This window comes from Gasterosteus aculeatus, chromosome 21, assembly GCF_964276395.1.
Source record: "Gasterosteus aculeatus chromosome 21, fGasAcu3.hap1.1, whole genome shotgun sequence".
NCBI classification, from domain to species: domain Eukaryota; kingdom Metazoa; phylum Chordata; class Actinopteri; order Perciformes; family Gasterosteidae; genus Gasterosteus; species Gasterosteus aculeatus.
In genome coordinates, this window is record NC_135708.1 from 6,801,574 (window position 1) to 6,822,127 (window position 20,554).

Genomic DNA, 20,554 nt, shown 5'->3' on the forward strand with positions numbered 1-20,554 from the left:
GGGGGAGGAGGTCTGTGAGGTTGGTAGGGGCCAGGTTGTTTAGTGCTTTGTAGGTGAAGATATTTTGAAGTCTATCCTGTATTTCACAGGGAGCCAGTGGAGGTTACATAGGACCGGGGTGATGTGTTCATAGCGGCGGGTGGACAAAACCAGTCGAGCGGCAGAGTTCTGAACCTATTGGAGTTTGTTGAGGATTTGGCCGGGAGAGCCGTAGAGGAAGCTGTTGCAGTAGTCTAGTCTGGAGGTTATGAGGGCATGGATGAGAATTTTAGTTTTGGTAGAGGAGAGGGAGGGAACTTGGTCGTTCACACCGAGTCATGTGCGCTGCGTTTGTTTCCTGAAGGAGCCGGTCGTCTGCAGCCAACGTGTTTTTGGCTTTAGATACAAGCCAAGACGCGTTATCTATGTATATATATATATATATATATACTAACTGTAAGACTGAATATTCTGACCTCTGTAATTGACCTCTGACCTCTGAACACACAAGTATGAAGATGAAATATATCCTAAAGGACACTAAGCTGCTTCGGGAAGTTTTCAACATAAGATTTTATGTCGGAGGTGATGACGCACAAACACACACACAAGATACACAAACACACACACAAAATAGTAGACTCTAATTTTTCTAGTGGATCCTGGACTGGACTCCGCCACCAGCTGTGATCTCCCCCGGCACCGCCAACGTCCCACGTTGTGTGTGGTCGCTATGGCAACGTGGACATCGGCGCCGAGGAGGGAGGGCTCACATCGGCGGTGGAGGAGGGGAGGAACAGCAGGGGGGGCGAGGTGGACCCCAGTGATGGATCACACGCACCATAAACCACACCCCATTAGATGAGTTAACTTTGGATTATGATTTAGAAATTGCAAGAATAAATGCACACACATCTTTTCAGTAGAATGCTGGAATCACAGTTCGGCAAGTGAAAGAATTTGGCTTATCACTGTTTAATTTGATCTCAGTGGCTGTGTCGCTCCTCGCTGTGTTTGGGTGCTTCTAATACTTGGTATTGGAGGACTACAGCAGCGTCAGGTGGATGCTACGATGATTAACCAATTTGAACCAACAGAATTCTCAACAGGACGATGAGAATTGGGTAGATTGCAGCATGGATGCGTCCTCTCGATCCCCTGACGATCATATCGAGGCCTCAATGGCCTTATTTCAATAATATTCTGACACCGGATTATGAAAAGATGATCATAGGTGATAACATGATGAATAAAGTCATTATCTGTATTGGAAAAAACGGTAGACAAGATATTTTTTTCTCTTTCTTAATGGTTCTAGACACATAAAAGTGATCCATGTGACAGTCTATATCTTTCTTTTATGTCTTGGTTTAATGCAATCATTCAATTAGTATTGAACATTTTTCATTTCCTTTTAATATAGTTATACTAATATAAACATGGAAATGTTGTAAAAACAATAATGTTCAACCTTAGTACGACAGAGACTCTTTCACATAGAGGCACACGGTGTCACCTGATAATCCAGATGTTTGTGCGTCGATTTATAAGTTAATATTCGCTTATAATGTTGTGGTGGCAAAGATGATCGTCTACATCCGACGTGGACTACCAGCACTTGGGTTTTGCCCAGAGTCCACGCTGTTTTAGCATGTTTATCTTACAACTATATATTCCTGCTCCGAAGATGAAGACCTTTGAGTACGCTTGGCGCATGACTTGTATGTGTGTCAAGTCTGTCTCCTGTTTACAGGACACTCTGTCTCCCGTTAAATATCCTGTTTTGATGATTTTACACTGGTGTCGACTGAGATTTTTTTTTAACAATTACGATTTCTTATTTCATTCTTTAACTATGGCCTGTGGTACTACTTATTTTATATGGATATATATATATATATATTTATTATATATATTATCATGAAAAGTACTCTTACTCAGCTTTTTTCCCAACACATATTTAACCAGCTACTCCGCTCTTGTCATTCTATGTGGATCTATTTCTTTTGTTGTTATTGTTGCGTTCTATGATACTAAGTACATTTAAAAAACAAAAGCAGTGCATCATTATTAAAATGACTGGTAATATTGCGAGCAGTGCTCTTTTTTTTTTTTTTTTTAGGTGAATTTTTTTAGAGGTTGGATACAATGATGCCAAACTAATTTAACAGTCGACCACAACTGATCCACACATTCCTTCAGTTCTATTCCAGGCATTACCACCTTGTTAAACCGTTTTTTCCCCTACTTTTATGAGAACTTTCCACAAAATTCAAAGCTCTATTGTTGTTCTGTACCTTTCTGTTTGAGAACACCCACTCTGTCCACAGACTTAATGAGAAATCACTGAGACGGATATGTCTCTGTCTTTGGCTTAGTTGTTTTCACGTGGTTGCTCCTGGAACGACACTCCAACCACAGCGACAGTCGCCTGATGTGTTGTTGTAGAGTTCTAATATTGAAGAGAAATGTTATCTACTGCGGTAACAACAAGTTTTCATTATACAGATGAGTCCTCTTTCAACCCTCTAGGAGTGACTGAAGCTTTCAAAGATCAAAGCCCTGAGAACCTGCCAGACCGCGAAGCCTAAACGTACGTCAACCCGAACGCTACGCTATAACTCACCCAGGGCTCCAAATTCATTTTGAACATATTGCTGCAGGAATATTTTCTACTTATACAAGATAGGAATGCAACTATTGTGAAAGGTTGCCCCTTTGCCCGAGAAACACCTCTAGGGATGTGATGGAGGTACACTAAATGTGGGGTTCTAAAAGATGGAGGTGCAGCTCGTTAAATCTATTTGTGAATGTATAGTGTCATGGCTCAATGTCAGATTGTAAATTCCCTGCAGCTGTGATACATATTGCTGTGGTGATATTGTAGTCAATGTTTTCCATAATTAACCTCAACCGTCATATTCCATGTTCACTCACACATACAGCTGCCATCTGCTTGTGGGACGCTCCATTTGCTTTCATTCAGGGTTGTGAAGTGTCCTTTCTGACCGTGGGACCTGTTACTTGGGACATGCCCTAGTTAACGTGGGACCTGTGAGTCTTCCTTTAGGACATACCCCAGTTAACGTGGGACCTGTTATTCTTCACATGGGACCTACCCTAGTTAACGTGGTACCCATTAGTCTTCACTTAGGTCCCACGTTAACTAGGGTAGGTCCTGTTAGTCTTCACTTAGGTCCCACATTAACTAGGGTAGGTCCTGTTAGTCTTCACTTGGGACATACCCTAGTTAATGTGGGACCTGTTAGTATTCACTTAGGACATACCCTAGTTAACTTGGGACCAATTAGTCCAGCTAATCACTGACACAGAAAGTGCTCTAAACACTGAAGGAGCACAGGGGATAATGAGGATAATGACTATTAATTACTATTAAAAAAAATTGGCAGAGTGAATGCCAGAAAATTAAAAGATACGTTCTCTGTCATGGGCTGCCAGTCACAATAAAAGTGACTGGGAGTGAAATGGGCGGCAAGAATAATGCAGGAGAAAGGTGCCAGGCTGGGACAGCACTTGTATTGTATTTACATAAGGTGAATGTGATTACATGCATTGACATACATTTCATTGTATGTATTCACATTTACCAGGAGGAGCTTTGCTTTTGTGTTGATTTAGACGGCGCCTGCGGACAAAGGTAGTTGTGTCCAACCACACCAAGGCTGCCTGAGGAGACCTTTCTTACAGCAGCAGGGTCCTACCATCTGGAGCAAAGGAGTAGCTAGGAGCTCTTCTCCCAGCAACTGTAAGGCTAAATCACTTTTATTTATTTGGATATGAACAATGTCTAGCAACCCAATGGTAAAGAGTTATCTAAGTAAATGTGAAGCATTGTGAATATATGACATGCCCAGAAACTAATCCAACACACGTTCCTGCACACAGTTAAACAGAACCAGGTGTCGCCATGTTTCTTTTTGTCAAGCTTGTCCGACCTAGCTGCACCAACTGAGGGGGCGGGGGGGCAGGTTGATGTGGACGTCTCAGGGCATCTGGTAGATGGAAGGAGAGGTTCCTAAGAAACGCACGGAGACAAGGAAAGAGGGGCAGACTGACAGATGTGCCACCAGGAAAGATACCAACGTTCCTTTTGCTTCATTGATGTTTGTCAGTCTCTAGTACGGAAAGAGTCATCCTACTGTTTGCTCAGTTTCTTTTGTGTACCAAACCAAAACCAAGCAGCGAACAGATTGACAAAACACAGAACCAGCTTCCTTGCTGCGGGGGCTCTGCAGCTGCCCGTTAGCTCAGCCTCAGCGGGGCAGCTGTGCGGGAACGGACAGCTTGTCATGATGAGTGACAGAGGATGAGGGGGGAGGTTTGAGGCGGGGGCGGGGGGCACTTTACCAGTTTGAGCTGCTTTCAAGCTGTTACTTGTACATTGTGTCTATGTATTGACGAATTCACTGAATTGTAATACAGGTGGCTGGTTGTACCTGATCCTCGGTTTTGTTGTGTTCAAAAATGAAGAAACGCCGGACGGACAGAGGTCATCGCTGATCAAAAGGTTAAATCAAATGTATTTAATAAAGGAGATGGCGTTGTGGTAAAAAGAACATCGCAGCTGAGGAGCCGCTGGTCTCAGCAACCAACAGGCCCCAGGTCAGTCCTTTTGACCATCCCTAGTGCCAGTTTGTCGCCTCCACCAGCGAACTCGAGAACAATGGTTCCGACAGGTATTTATAACAATGCTTAAAGGTGTGAAAGTCAGTGTCCACACCTCTGGGAGTGGTCTTCTGGTGAGTTCAATGTAACTCGGATTTCGAATGATCCTTAGTCAATATCAGTTGTTGTGCAAGTATTACATGCATGCATTCCAGTTGATTATATTACATCAAATACAATCATAACTGTACATTGGTATTATTCTATTACAGTTGCAGATTTACAGTAGTTTTACAATATTGTCATTACTTTATGGATTACACAGTTTCAGAATCATGGCTGTATTCTGGTGTACACTATATGCATTTTTATTAATTTTATGAACCGGATCTTCAATTTGTTTCTAATATCCTACAGTTTCTATCAGTTTATCAAGGTTTGTTGTTATTTACAGAATAAAACTGCATGAATGCGGTCTAACTGCTGAATTCTGAACCAATCTGAAGTGACCCCCTCTGCTCCTCCAAACCCTGCATACCTCCCACCGACCTCCACTAGCTCAAAGCGACAGAAAAACCTTTGGTCAGAGTAACTGGGCTATTTCAGTGTAAGCAGACTGGCAAGGGATTCACACCACAGACTGGCCATTTATTCAAAATGGGATTTTTTTTTTTTTTGTGGTTTGGATCTTCCCAGCCTTCCCAGTTTTAGCTGGAAATTACAGTTCCGGCACCGTCCATGAGGGCGTCCCTGAGCCCCACGGTTTGGCTGAGGAGGAGTGGTGCAGCAACACAGCAACTGTTGCCATGGAACGACAATATGGCCACAGCAGTCTAGCATAATTACTGTTGATTTTAGGGAATACAAGAAATAAAACGAATATGCCCACAAAGATTATCAAAATTAGGACAGTCTCTGAACCCATCGGCCGTCTGATGACAGTTTAGCTCGAGGAAAACATACAAAAACAACAGGTTCTTCTGCCAACGTGTAAACATGTTTATCTGCTGTGAAGATGGGCATTTTCACTTTGGGCTCTGTGGGGATGGATTTACTTCAACGCACCATTTTAGAATCTGCAGTTCTTGTCACTTGGGCAACTTTGAGGTGGGTCCCTAAAGTCACTGCGGGTTGAGTGTGCTGTCTCGCTGCCAAGTGTATGAGGGCTCTGTGGCCTCAGGCACATCATTCCGTTATTCTGAATTTCTGCAGACTATGCCTTTGAGAATTAGCCACAATTCCTTTTCCAATTCCCAAATCTATTTTAATTTCCTTGTGATTAAACACATGGTTACCTGGGAGGCCCGTGGTTATCAGAAAAGGGTTGGAACATGGGTGTTCATATTAAATATCAAGAAATTTTTTAGAAATGTTAAGGATTTAAAATGGCACAAAGAAGTATTTGACAGTTAGGCGTAACTCTCCTCTCATTAATCAAGAACCTTGAAGACATCCAAGTAAAGCATTTAAAGACGTGAATTTATAACCCATAGGCATGCATAACCTATTTGTGATATGTCACCTCAAAGCGCTGTCTCATGTCTGTTTAGTTTCATTTCAGCCTTTCACACTCAACTATTTACCAGGCAACGTCAAGTCCCCGCGGGTTCAGGGCTTAAGACATTAGGGAGGAAATTGGGATTGGTTCATTGTTTACAGTCATATTAGTAATATGAGACACACGAATTGAGTTGGAGTTGAGAGACGACATATGCAACTGAAAGAATCCATAAGTAGCCAATCTAGACTGTTTATTCTGTAGCTAATTAAAAGCAACGTCATCCACAGATAACATTTAGCTGATTGCAACCAAAGCCTGCACACATGTGACTGATTATTACTATTCTGACAACAAACTAACTACCAACACCGACCAAAACAAATCATTATTGTTCCAATTCCTACCTATTGTAAATTCCTATCTCTTTATAGAGATGAATGTTAGGGTGCACGGAGAGCTGCACTAATCTATTTGTTTTTTGATGAACCTTGTTTTCACCGCCTGCTACGTTTCTGTTTTGTTTAGCTTCAGCACTCATCAGCCTTGTGTCCTGCATCAACAACCCCCTGCTTTCAGCAAACAAGGACACTGCAGCACACAACGCGAAGCAGTCCAGATAAGCTAAGGTGGCAAGTGAAGAAAACCCCTAACATAAAAAATCCAAATAAGTGCTCAATGACTCTAAAAGAAAAAGTAACAGGTGATTAACCACAATCCAGGGTTAATTTTGTAGTCAAGAAGTAATTGTGAAAGTCATCTCTGGGCGACAAATCCAGAAGCAAGATAATAAATTTGGTACCATCCATCATCTGCACACTGCACTATTACATCAGATTGTTTTCCACTGGCCAGCTGTGTCCATGCAGGAGCAGTGTAAATACAGGCACTTCCAGACCAGAGAACTGGTACTTGTGGCCTCAGAAGTGCCTTTTTATAGATGTGAATAGCAGTGGATAACAGCTCTGTGGTAAGACTATTTGCTGCACTGGTTAGGTCTAACAGACAGGCTGCTCATGACATCCACTGTGATGAAACCTAACTAAAACATAAACAAAAGCAGTTTAGTTAGCTGTGATAAAAACGTAGGTTCTAGATAGAGGCAGTGGAGCGCCGCATAACACACATCATTGACTATATATTTAACCCTATATCTAAGACAAAAAAATATCTGGATTAATTCTGTCTCTGCTGCCAGTACCGGTAATGGTCCGCGCCCCGGTGGTTGGGGACCTCTGCTGCACACCATCAAATCAACCCAGAAGTGTAACCTAACTGAGAAAATATGGGGAATATAAACAAGGGCAGTTTTGACCAGTCCACCATTGGCTTAAATTAGTACGAACAGGAGAAAAACACCAGTCACCAGATAACACGGTCACTAGTTTATCTGAGAGACCTTTTGCTCTGTAATTCAAGTCTGCATAATTTGATGCTAGTTTTAATTCAAAGTTTCAAGATCTTCTGTAAAACCACTTTTCAGGTTCATGGTTGTGTCACGAACAGAAAGGTGGAGGCAGGACTCAAAGGCAGACTTGGAAACAAAAAGGGACTTTAATAGTCAAAATTCAGAAAAAGAGAAAAACACAGACGGGAACCAGGAACAGGCAAGACACTCAGGGAATGACATCCAGGGATCCAGGGATGAACAATCAACATTCAGCAATGACGCGACAAAGGACACATGACACATAGGGCTTAAATACACTGGGAGGTGCAGGTGATTGGACACAGGTGGAAACAATCAGACAATCACAGGGGATGACAGGACAAGACAGGAAGTGAAATTAACCCAGGGACACAAGGGGCAGAAAACTACAAAATAAAACAGGAAACAAACCCACACCGTGACAGGTTATATTTCAGTTTTCCATTAGAACATGTTTGAATGCTGTAATGTTCAAAAAACACCTTTAATAGTGTCAAGTTATCTTGGTGTTAAGTATATTCAGCTCAGCTCAAACTTGGGCTTGTTCAACCCAAACAATACAAAGGGACAACTCTGTTCCGTTTTGGTGTTTTTATTTTCTGTTGTAGTAGTAGACCATAGAATAGTAGAAAGAATAGGGATAGGAATAGGTTGATAACCTTAAACACAAACAAAAAGAGTAGTTTAAATTCTACATCAGAATGGCTTTCCACAATCATAATTTAACATCATTAAACTACACTTTCTTTACCAAATAAAGTAATTACACAAGCAAATCAAATTCAAGTATTTTCATTACATACGTGCCATTAAATTAAACTTCTACTTTTCCTTTACGTTCAAAGATCAAAATCAACTGAAAATAGCAAACAAACGATTGCTTAGATCCAAAGTTGTTACGGTTCGTTAGACTTTCATTTCACATCGTCTGTAGTGCATTGTATGTTCAGATGAAGGGAGGTAGTATAACAGTGAGAGAAGACTTGGTTCTGGGTTGCCTAAAGTCCAACCAACAGAGGACTTTTTTTACACGTTACTTTGTATACATCTTTTTGTTCCAGCCCAACCATAGTGTTTTTCCTAAACCTCAGTGGTTTCATAGCCCAAACCTAACAACATGGCTTGAAATGAAAAGCCCAAAATGCGTCATTGTTACCCACAACACAATCCACGTTTACGCATTGTCCTTTATTTGCCTTGATATGAATATTATTTTTTTACAACAGGTTGTGGAAATGGGTTTGGAAGGGCCACCTGCACCATCCCCAACAACAACAGGGCCATTCTGCACCATCAGTGCTCTTGGTACTGCATGCATGTTATAGTTCTGATACTTTTGTACTTTTACTTGATTAAGACTTTGAATGTTGGACTTGCACTTACTTAAAATACTTAAAAATACTTTTCTAATCTGTAGTAGTCTTCCCTAACGAACACTGCTAGCGGCTGATGTGAGTGAAACAAAGCTCCACGAGACGTTGTCATCAGGTCCACGGTCAACAGAGGCCCTTAATACACACATGGACTTATTGAATGAGCGGAACCAATAGCTTTACAAATGCTGATAATTATGTGCCGTTTTCTCTGAAAATAGAAAAAGAATGCAGGGGACGGCTTCTGATCTCAGCAGTTGCCTCGGTAAAATGAAGGCCATGTGTATGTACATATGTGCAGCCCACATTGGTGCTTTTTGTAGTTCTGCAAGCACATGTTAGGAGGTATTTATTAAGCGTGCATACCACACACACGCACTAGCAGATGTGGACCTCAGAAACCTCCCGTGTGATGTTAAATACATTGGGAGAGTCTCGATGTGTTTGAAAGCGTCTTTATTTTTAACTTTTTTTTATTTTTTTTATTTAATCTCCTCTTATCCTTTATTTATCCCTAGCCCATAGCCTTCTATTTAATTTTTTACTGTAGAGTTACATTTTAATTTGTCTTGTCCATTGTCTCATTGTCTTACTGTCCGATTCCTTGTATGTGCAACATATTTTTGCAATAAATGTTCCTTCCTTGAAAGCAGTCAGACCTAAGCTGTCTCTAACTGGCTGCTAAGGGAGGCAACCACCGCTGTAAAGTGTATTCCATATTAAACCAAGCGCAAAGTGTACCGTGCAGTGGGTAAATAAACAATCTGGTCCAAGACGACTCCCGCCAGACGGGCGTGTCTGCTGAAGCTACACAACTCAATGATGTTGTTGCTGGTGGCACCGAGGACCAGCATCAAGAATCGATGTGCTCTGCACTGATGTTACGTTATTTACGCGTTGCTTTGTATGCAGCCCAACCATGATGTTTTTACTAAACGTCACTAAGTGGTTTCATAGCGCAAACCTAACAACGTGGCTCGAAATGAAAAGCCCCAAATGCGTCATCGTGACAGCCGCAATGTCTAATTAGGTTGTTTTAAAAATGAGCAGCACTGAAGATGCATGTTTTCCAAAGGTCTGATCCAGAGGAGGACAGGGCCAGTCACCACTCCAAACAGCAGCTGTTTGACATGGCGTTAACTTATTCTGGTCACACAATCTTGGGAACATTCTTCTGGAGAAGCCCCCCAACTTATTTAAGTCATATTTATGTTCTGTGGACGACACCGCTGCGTTGACCTCATGGTCAACACAAATTCACATCAGCTCCAGTGGGTTCTTTAGTGAGCAGCTTTCATCGTGGAATGAAAAAACATCGCGAACCACACAGTCATTGTCATAACTTTGCCTCAACACGGCTGAATACAAGTATTTTGTTTACAAAAAGGATTCATTTCATCCCGTTTGTTGATAAAAGGTTGTTGAAATGGGTTTGGAAAGGTTTCTTCCCATCTTCAACAACACAACTGGAAAATAGATTGCAAGATGAATTTATTGTTTGGACTTAACGGACTGCTTTACAAACACACACACACACACACACACACACACACACACACACAGATAAATAAAGGAAAAAACAAGTCAGTAATACAACCCAGATCTGATTTGCATTGTTTTTCTCTGCCATCAGCTAAATGTCAATGACAGAGACACAGAGAGGTTCTGTTATCGCTTAATATGAAATGTGGTTTGAATGTGTCCCTTGCTTTTATTCCCCTGGGGGTTTTCAACCAAAACAAGAAAAGGAAAGAAACAATAACAGGAAACTACTTCTGACAGGCTTGGTATTATAGCTGACGTCATAATAACATAGTCCAGTAACCTGGTGGTAGATCAAGGTGTGATGTCACAGCAGGTGTTCAGCTGATGGCAACTACCTGCTGTGACATCACTATTGGCCTGCCGCCAAAAGTGCAGCATGCTGGGTTTTTCCAGCGCCAGTGTTGTGCTCTTCCAGATTCAGCTGTGATCAAAGTGTTGGATCTGAGCGACTTGTGGTAGTTATGTAAGATGCTGTTTGTTATTAGTCTTCACTTTATTCATGTCTTGGTGAATTGTGATGTTATTAAAGCAATAAGGTACGAGAGGATGTACTTTATCGTCCAATAATGTAACAGTTTGGGGGCGTTGTTAGGCCTTAGGTACCATATTGCTTTTATAATACGGTTACCAGCACAATTATAGGTAGTAAGTAAATAGCTGCCTTCCAGCACAAAATAGTTATAGCCAACAAATGTTGTGTATCTCATTTCAGTAGTCCAGAGAAAAATAGTTCCTGTATATGCATCTAAACACCATTGGGTCCTGCACCATCTCATTCATTCACATCGCTCATGAAGTCCACCTCAATTGTCCGGTTGTGAAAGCTCATGTTGCCCGAAACGGATCATTTGTGGGATTTCCGGGGGGTTTTTGGCGATCGCCATCGAGCTTAAAGCTAAAATGTCAACTGCCAACGGTCGCGCAAAATCTAACCTGTTACTTTGAGTGCGCAGTGATACGGAACGCTCGGGTCAATGTGAACAGCAACTGTACATTATGGCTCAATAATGTTCCCCTCGTGAGCCACTCAACCAATCAGAGCGCTGGATTTCATCTACCCGTTACATAATGAGTGTTGAGCTGTCCATGCATGAGCATGAGTTCTGTCTACTGACCACCACAGGGCGCCTCCTCTGGTCTAATAGAAGTCTATGGGGAAATTCTGATTGATTTATTCCCTCTGTAAGAATTGTAAACACGAATTCAGGATCTGAATATCCAGTTTCTATTCTTTTTAATGGAGCATTTCATAAATCATGACTAATCATTTAGTCAAATAGACCACAAAGCAGGGTATGCTTTGTGATTGACAGGTCGGCATTGAAGACGTCCAACTGGAGAGAGGACGAGATGCAGTGACTCCTGTCAGCAAGTTGTCAATCCTGAAGATAGAAGTTCAAGCAATAGTGAGATACTTGGTTGGTTCAAACTGGCTACGAGGCCGCAGTGTGCACGACCTAAGGGATCATTGCACCTTAAAAGTCACTATTGTCATGTTGAGTCAAGGGAAAGCGAATGCAGTCTATACAAAATGCCGTCTTCACCTGGTCCTTTTTGTCCGATGACGTCACAGCATCCGCTTGAAAGACCAGCTACTGTGAGAGAACCATGGAGCTTAGTTTTTACTGAATTTAGTCAGTGAGGTTTACAGCTTAATAACCGCGACTTCACTATTCATCAAGGTCGTCATCACAGTTTGCGCGGTTTTGGTTGCTTGGTAACAGACCGCAACCCTTTACTATAAAAGGTAAAAGGATAAAAAGGGCGCAGCTTTTTTTTTACACACATCTTTAGACACGTGTCTCAACCCTGATTAACAGTTATACTAACTATTAATAGTTAGTATTACTGTTATTAGTAGTACTATTAGTACGAATAGTAACAATCAAACCCTTTTTACTCTCAAAACAAATGGGATACTATGAAAATTACAGTTTTATTCCAAATATTGAAATAAAGGTAGCATCCTTTACCTTTAGTTACAGGCACCTCAGCCAATTCACACACTGTGGAATTCGAGACTGTGAGGCTTTCAATGAGAAAAAGGTTTAAAAAAAAAGATTGTCCGATCATTAAGCCAGGAGAAACCGCCAGACATCAAACTTTACATCAGGAAGTGCAAACACCTTCATCAGCGGCCAACAGCCTGTGGCGCAGCGCCTTAACCATGTTCTCATAGTCAGCCTCAAATACTCCCGTCTGACATGTTAACTCCTTCTTAAGTTGCCTCTGTAAATGTGTTATTCCCAGCCAAAAACAGCAAGTGAAGTGTATTCCTCATACAGTTACATCAATGGAATTTTCCCAGCGTGGGATCATTAAAGTATTAATCTGATCTCCTTCTTCTTGTATCTGTAAGAAGGGATGTTTAGAAATGCCGCCATGTTCTCACTGCCATTGTTGCCAGATCCGTCTGCGTGGGGAAGCTGCGCAGAGTGAATAGCAATGCACTGTAAACAGAAAAAAAAAAGCTAAGTTCAATATTTATACTGCAGCAATTGTCTGCAAAGTCGGGTGATAACCCTCTGAGGGTGTCACACCTTTAACACTACACCATTAAATATGTGGATTGAACAACATGTACTTTTGCTTGAGAAATTCACCATGTTTCTTCATGTATTCATGCGGTTAGTAAAGAACCACAACACTCACACACACACACACACTCACTCACAGTGGTCTCAGCTGACGGTCTTGGCTCCAGTGGTTCATGCTAGTTTCCATCACACTACATTCAATGTGAGTCAAAGCCAGCGGCTGAAACCAAGCAGTTCAATAGTAAAGGATGATTTACTGGCAAACAGCGAACCATATGCTCCTGGTTATAATCAATCACGGCTGACACCAAAACACTGACGCAGCCTCCTCTCTCTCTCCTTCTGTCCCTCAACCTTTCCAATGCACCCTGTGGATCTGTGTGTGTGTGTGTGTGTGTGTGAGTGTGAGTTCGCCCCTTCAACCATGGAGGTAGTGAACGCATCCTGTACCTGGGCAGCCAGTGTGAACTTGACGGCTGTTGTTTGCTTTGGTTTCCATTCAGAGCGTACCTGTACGTCTTAGTGGGTGGATGTGTGTCCACACACTGACAGGTGGTGAAAGACCACGCAATGCTGCCTGAGCGACACACAATAAAGCCTGGCGCTTATGTCGTCTGCGCACACACATCAGAGACCGCATCGGTGGGAATGGAAAGCAAAACAACACGTTGTAGAGAGGCGGAGACAATAAGTCCAACATGCCTTTACTAGTTGAAATAGGGTATGTGGTAACATCGAAGTGCCTTCACGCGTTACATTTTGTGGTAAACTTTCTGCTCTGTTGTTGAGTCCCAGAACGTCCAACATGGAATTGTATCACATATACTACAACGTCATTTTTCAATTAACATTTTTCTTATTTCTTTGTGTTATTTTTCCACCCAAGGTAGTTCCACACTGATATTAATATTAATATTGCTTTTAATGTGTTTTTAGATTTTATATCTCAAGAAAGAAAAAAAAGGTTTTATTATTGATGGAGCACTTTTATAGCTGTATTTTACTGTCAATTCTTTCCACTCAAAATGGTCATAACACCTGTTGGAAATCGTAACATCGTTTGTACAACCCGATTACAAGATAATGTTTTTTTTCACATTTGCATTTGGAAGAAAGAAAATGTAAAGCCTTTAGAGATGTGTTGTTTTTTAAAACGTGCGATGTTTGTAATTTATTTGCTGGAGAGGAATTCTGCACTCTGGAATAGTTTACCTATCCATGTAAGAACAGCTTGCAACGTTCAAGTCCCTGCTTAAGACCCACTATTATTCATTGGCTTTTAATTCAAGTTGAGCTTTGATATTTTGACTTTATTTTTTCTCTACTGTCAGATGTTTTGTATTGTACATTGTGCTCTGTCTGTGTTTTCTTGTCCCGCTGCTTTTCGAGCTTGTTAAGCACTTTGGTCAACCGAGGTTGCTTTTAAACGTGCTATTTAAATAAAATTGAACTTGGTCTTGAACTTGAACTCAATATGGTGCGAATGTGTCCGTGTGGGACTTGCAGCTGCGGGCCAGAGAGCACCAGAGTGACTCCAACGGTTTGCCCAAATACCCCCATCACCCCCCCAACCACCTCAAAGTAATATGTGATATTTCCATTACTGGTTCTCAGTGTTGGGAATAATGGGGAACTTAACTTAAATGTAACTTAAAAGTTACTTTCCAGAGTAACTAATTACACAGTAACTGGTAAGTAATTCAATTACCTTTAAAAGAAGTAACTGGTAACTGTAACTAAATACTCATTTTCAGTAACTTGCCCAACACTGCTGGATCTAGACTTGACTGATTTGTACTGCACTCACACACACGCACACACACTCCTAGGCGTCAGACATCTGTGAAGCTCTGTAACAACTGTCGACAGAGACCCAAAACACAACAACACTGCAATCACCACAGTGCCCAACTCCATCTGCCGCACAATGGAGCTTTATGCTGCAACCGGGGGCCAGTCGGCCAATCGGTGAGGGGCGTGCCGCAGGGTACTGTAGCTTTTACTGCAAACAGACACTTTATTCTTCATGACCGCTGGTCAATGAGCTGCTGCCATGAGCAGATGCATGTGTTTGTTAGTGTGTGTGTGTGTGTGTGTGTGTTCGCATTTCGTCATTTTTAGTCATTTCGGGTAATTCAAGGTAGTGGCAGTTAAATACAGTCCCTCATATTACATATAATCTTCCAAAGACTGCATCCAAAGGAATTGAATTCAAATCTCCTCATCAAATACACAGAGCCGGTTCTGTGATGGCACAGAACCGACAGCAGTTCATTTCATCACTTCAAACTCTCCAAACCCAAGAACCCAACCTTAAAACAGCAGCTGCCGTTTATTCATCGTCTGAGAGGAATAAAACTTATACCACTAGAATCAGGGCATTCTGATGATGCTACTCGGTGCGTTGTTTTCCTTTATAGAATTTACTTTTAACAGACTGAAAGGTTGTTTACCACTGTACGCACAATCTTTTAAAGTGTTTTTATTTTAATAATACTACACAGTTAAAGTTGTGTTTGCAGTATGTTTAAGTGGTTTGTAGCTTATTGTAGGACTCTAATGCTTCCAAAATAATCCCAGCATTCATAACTGTGTTGATGAGAGCTCGGTCTGACCCGGCTCATATGGCGCCCATGTGGGGAACCATTGAGCACATAGTGAAACATGTGAGCGAGACCTTTTTTTTTGCAAAAACATTGTGCCGCTGCTTAAAGTAATTTGATTCATTTTGGAATCAGAACGACTAACTTAGTCTGGTAAAATCAATGCGAATGGTGTTAAACTGTTGGCATTGATTTAAAGATAGTTTTCTATTTCAGATACATTTTAAATAACTGAAAGACTTATCCGACAGTGAAACTGAACAAATGCTCCACTATAACAACGTTTGCATATTGACGAAGATTACAAACAGCAGATTTTTTTATATCAAATATTAGAACTGTGTTTGTGGTAGTATGTGATACCCAATTAGGTTACACAATAGAAATAGAATACTACACCTCTCGATCATTTTTGAATCTAGATCTTTGCACAAATTCATTATTTAAATATAGATTTACCCGATTCAATGAAGTTATCATGGGAGACCAAAGCTCAGCAATAAGAATATCTCCCCCACCTGTGATGTCATCAGGACCGGCTCAGGCTCTGTCTGCGCCTGAAGCTGGAGCTTGACCCTTTCAGGGGTCTTGTTCGGGGGTCAGACTCTTTACCGTCTCTCCCTTTAGCCCAAGAGATACAGTGAGACTGATTGTGCTGAAACTAAACACACACACACACACACACTGCATTTGGGACCTTTGTTCGGTGCATTACTGTGCGGCTCCAGCAGTGGGTCTTTGTTCCAGGATGACACCAAAAAGGCAATTCTACAATTGATATTTTATAATTCTGCAGAGTTTTACATTTGTTTTAGAAGAATAATGACTTAGATTTTCGGAAATGTGCTACAATAAATAACGTAAGTGCTATGCGTCTCATTAAAATAAGCAAAGAAGTTATATTAAAGTGGAATAATGGATACAGTGTATAAGATTTAAGGGTTGAGTGATCATGTAATATTCTGTTGAAGTGGGTAATAATCTACTACCGTGTGATAGATGTCATGTTTTTAGCTCAAAGATGACCTGAATACATCTGTACGGATACATGATGCATTGTCCTCTGTGCTGCGAGGGGGCCCCTGCCTATTCATGCCTGTCAGCGGCACGATGTAGCCACATGGGCGACAAAGCGCTGACTCCAGGCCCTGACATCCTCCTCACTGACGACCTTTGACCCGTTATAAAAGAGGGTTGTCTCCCTGAACAGAGATTTCCCTGCTGTTTGACGGCCGGGCGGCGCTTTTGACAGGACATTGGAAGGGACAATGAGGGGACAGACTGGGACACCCCCGGAATCTCCACCCCCCCACCAGGAAAACAACACTTCCTGTCACTGCACGGCTATGTTGGCAAACCGCCATATCTGTCTTACCCGAACAGTTATCTTCTCATTACAACTCAGGGCCCACTTACCGACGGAGCTTTCAACCACAGTCCATGGTCTTCACCAGCTGATGGGGTTTGTCCACTTGTCCGGGACGGTTTGGTGGGGGGATGTGAATGGCTGTTATCAAGTTCCATTCTTAGGTCATGCTTTGGAGGTTCCGTCCAACGATAAAGACTGTGGGATGCCGTCAAAAGCCAATGAGATAATAAGTGACAAACTTATTATATTGTTTTTTCTATACATATTTTCATTAATATACTGAATTGTATCAATAAGATGTCCTTATTATTTTAAACTGTTGGAATAAATGTTAAATATTTAACTGCAAAGTAATAATGCGTGTTTGCTCCCTTTTTTTGTTTGTTTACTGAACCTCAGATTTCACCGGCCGCCACTGGCGTTCATGTTGCTGGAATGTCTTGTGGTCCTTCATGGACAGGAGCACTGTCAGTGTGCCGTCTCGCTCTGTAGTGTGGACCTCTTTGTCAAATCAACACAAGCTGTTTTAAATGTATCAAAGCAGAGTGTACTTTAGGGCGGGGCCACCGTGTGATTGACAGGTTTCCACCACAGAGTTTGGGTGGTCTGGGTGGTGTCTCTTTAATATACAGCTTTAAACCATTTTTTTTTCCAGACTGCACAGGCTACTGAACATTGATTATTAATAAATAGATATAAAGATTATTGATCTCGCCCGAAGTTGGCTGGGATAGACTCCAGCCCCCCCCCCCCCCCCCCCGTGTGCAGGATAAGCGGTTGGACGATGGATGGATAGATTGATAGATAGATAGTTTATGCTTTATCAGACACATGCTTATTGTAGTAACAGATTTATAAACGCTAACTTACCTGTTATAATGTTATGATCGTGGAAGGTAATTACATGCAGATAATAATCAACTTATTTGTTTAAAGTGTTTACATAAATAAAAGTGCGCAATAAAATCATTTGGAATTAATTATTGAATTTTGCGCATTAGCAACATTAATGTGATTAATTGCGCTTATAACTTTCAATTGTTGCCCAGCACTGGTTCTACGTCTGTCTTGTCTTTTATTTTATTATTGCATTCAATTATTTTATGTAATTTAAAAAAGTAAGCTTGTTATGTGTTTTTGGTGGTCAAACTTTCCACTACCAACTTGGACAGGACTTATAAAAACTAGCTCGTGTCACTCGTTCTGCGCATGTGCGGCGCACACACTCAACTGAAGCTGAGCGAGAGAGAGAGAGAGAGGGAGAGAGGGAGGGAGAGAGAGAGGGAGAGAGAGAGAGAGAGAGAGAGAGAGAGAGAGAGGGAGAGAGGGAGAGAGGGGGGTAACCGTGGATTTATGTCACAGCACCAGAGTTTTCTATGTCTTCTTGTCCAAGATGCCCTTTAGGATTTCAATAAGATGCGTGTGTGTTTCCAGATCGCCAGTTTTTTCCTCGCCGTCAACTTTTCCTTGCAGCCGCTGCGCGCTCAGGGTGAGTCCGTCTGCGTGTCTGAGCTTCAGCTGGATGTCATGTGTCCGTTTCGCTGTCCGCGTCTTTGATTCAGTTGGGAAACATGCGCGCAGACGACATACCGGCGTGTCCTTCCCCGCCGCGTGTGCCCCGCGGGTCGGGACGAACTTGTTGCTCCACTGACATCCTGTTCGCCCGACATGTAGCGGTGGGAAGTTCACGCCGAACTCCATTCACAAATCGCACAACGTGATCTTCGCTCGCTCACTGGTGACGCTGACCGCGTCGCAGATCGGTCGTCGCTCCGGATTTTTAATCGGAAAAGTCGCCGGGTCCATTCTGCAGACGGACGGTCCAGCGTACTGCGCTGTATAAATAAAACGTGTGTAGGCGACAGTACGCAGCGATGGCTGCCGCCCACCGCGGGGCGCCTCTGCTGAGCTGACAGCGGCAGCGACGAAGGGAAACCGTCGTAAAAAGTTGTTATTTCGTAACGTTCCGTGGATGAATTCCACGCCGACTCGCGGCTGTTGCCTTTGAGGTGTCCGCGGGGAAGCGCGCGCGCGCGTGCTTTCACATCTGGAGCGAACGACCGTTAGCGTCCTGTGTGGCGCGCGCGCGCTGCGGACACGCGAGCCTTTGAAGTTTCACACAACTATGGCGCAGTTATTAGACGCTGTCCCGTCTTCCTGCGGCGCGGGACACAAGTTGTGTAAGTCCACGTCCCGGGTTCCGGCGACGGGACAGAGAATGCGGATCAGGGAGGAAAAGCGGCAGCGGGACCGTTACAGCAAATGGACACGTTTAGCTCGTCCTCTGCAATTAGCTAATGACACCGCGTCTAGTGGCGATTATTAAAACACTTTAACAATGAATAGCATCCATTGTTGCATTCGGCGTCACTCCCATAACTTCAAAAGGCGCATTCCATTAAAAACGACACGTTTAAACTCGACGGCGTCGACCCCCATTCTCAGCCCGTTGCTTTCTGCATGATATCTGTCGTTAGCTTTGGCGGGTGAGAAACAGAGAAGACTTGATACTTTTCCGAGGAGTCTGATAACGAGCCCACTGTCCCTCCATTAGCTCCTCGGGGTGTCAATTGGTTAAACACGGAGGTGTGGGACAACTGTCCTCAAGCCCGCTGAGTCTCGTGCTCCTTTGCACGTTGTTGCTACATTTCTTTGCGCCGTTTGGCGAGTTGCGGAGGAGCCTTCAGCGGCCGCCCCTCGGTAACGCGGCCGTGTGCCTCGGCTCCCCGTAGCGGCTCTTTATAAATCGGTGGAACATGCTGCTGGTTTGAGGTCTTTGATGTTCCGGTCCACATGGCTGCAGGATGTGGATTTGCTGCGGATAAATATCACTTTGCATCATTTATTTGTTTGCCTCCCGACACATGTGCCCTGAACATGAAAGCAACGCGGCTCTTCAGATCCTCATTTGGGCCGCACGTTGTCTTGTGATGGTCATGAAGGTCTCACAGAAGGTGTTATGAATTAGACCATTCGGGACGTCCTCTGCACACGGGTTTGTAAAAAATGCCATACATTCCGTACTTCTCGGGCCAGGTTTGGTAGAGAGTTGGTTCCTTTCATGTCGCGGTTCGCTTACGGAGGCTTGCCGTGAGAGATGCATCTGGAACCCATTTAGCCTCCTCAAGGCAGAAGGGGGAGAGGAGGGAAGGAGGGAAGGAGGCAAGAGAACCCAACTGCAGCCCCTTTTCTTTCCACGTCCACTGAGTCCCGCTAAGCTAATCATAGTCGTGTGAACACGTGATTACTTGTTGTTTCCACTGGTAACCTGTTACTTTGTAAAGGCTAAATCTATTAAGAGAAATGAACCTGGTAAACATGTAACATATGATGGATCTTCTGAGCCAGGTGCCTTCATTTCAACCATTTTTATATTGTGCCTCGCTTGTATAAATCTTTTCTTAACATCTATGGGTGCTGGTTGATTTTGCACCTCCAATGAAACAACAAAGCTTCATAAACTGAGCTCCATTCTGTAAAATTTGATTATTTTTTATTGCTGTCTTCCGACATTTTCCTTTCAATACTCAGGTAATATTTTATTCATGTTTGTATCCTTCTTTTATTTTCCAATTTTGCAATTGCCATACCTTAT

The 20,554-nt window shown here is 42.6% G+C and overlaps 1 protein-coding gene across 1 annotated transcript in view; it reads left to right on the top strand.

Annotated features, from left to right (window-relative positions):
- Window positions 1–18,187: 18,187 nt before the first annotated feature.
- Window positions 18,188–20,554, top strand: part of reck (reversion-inducing-cysteine-rich protein with kazal motifs) — a 42,854-nt gene continuing 40,487 nt past the window's right edge. Inside the window, exon 1 of the mRNA XM_040167467.2 lies at window positions 18,188–18,448. Within this exon, the coding sequence (XP_040023401.2) occupies window positions 18,376–18,448 (73 nt within the window). The 5' untranslated portion in view covers window positions 18,188–18,375. The remainder of the gene's footprint in view (window positions 18,449–20,554) is intronic.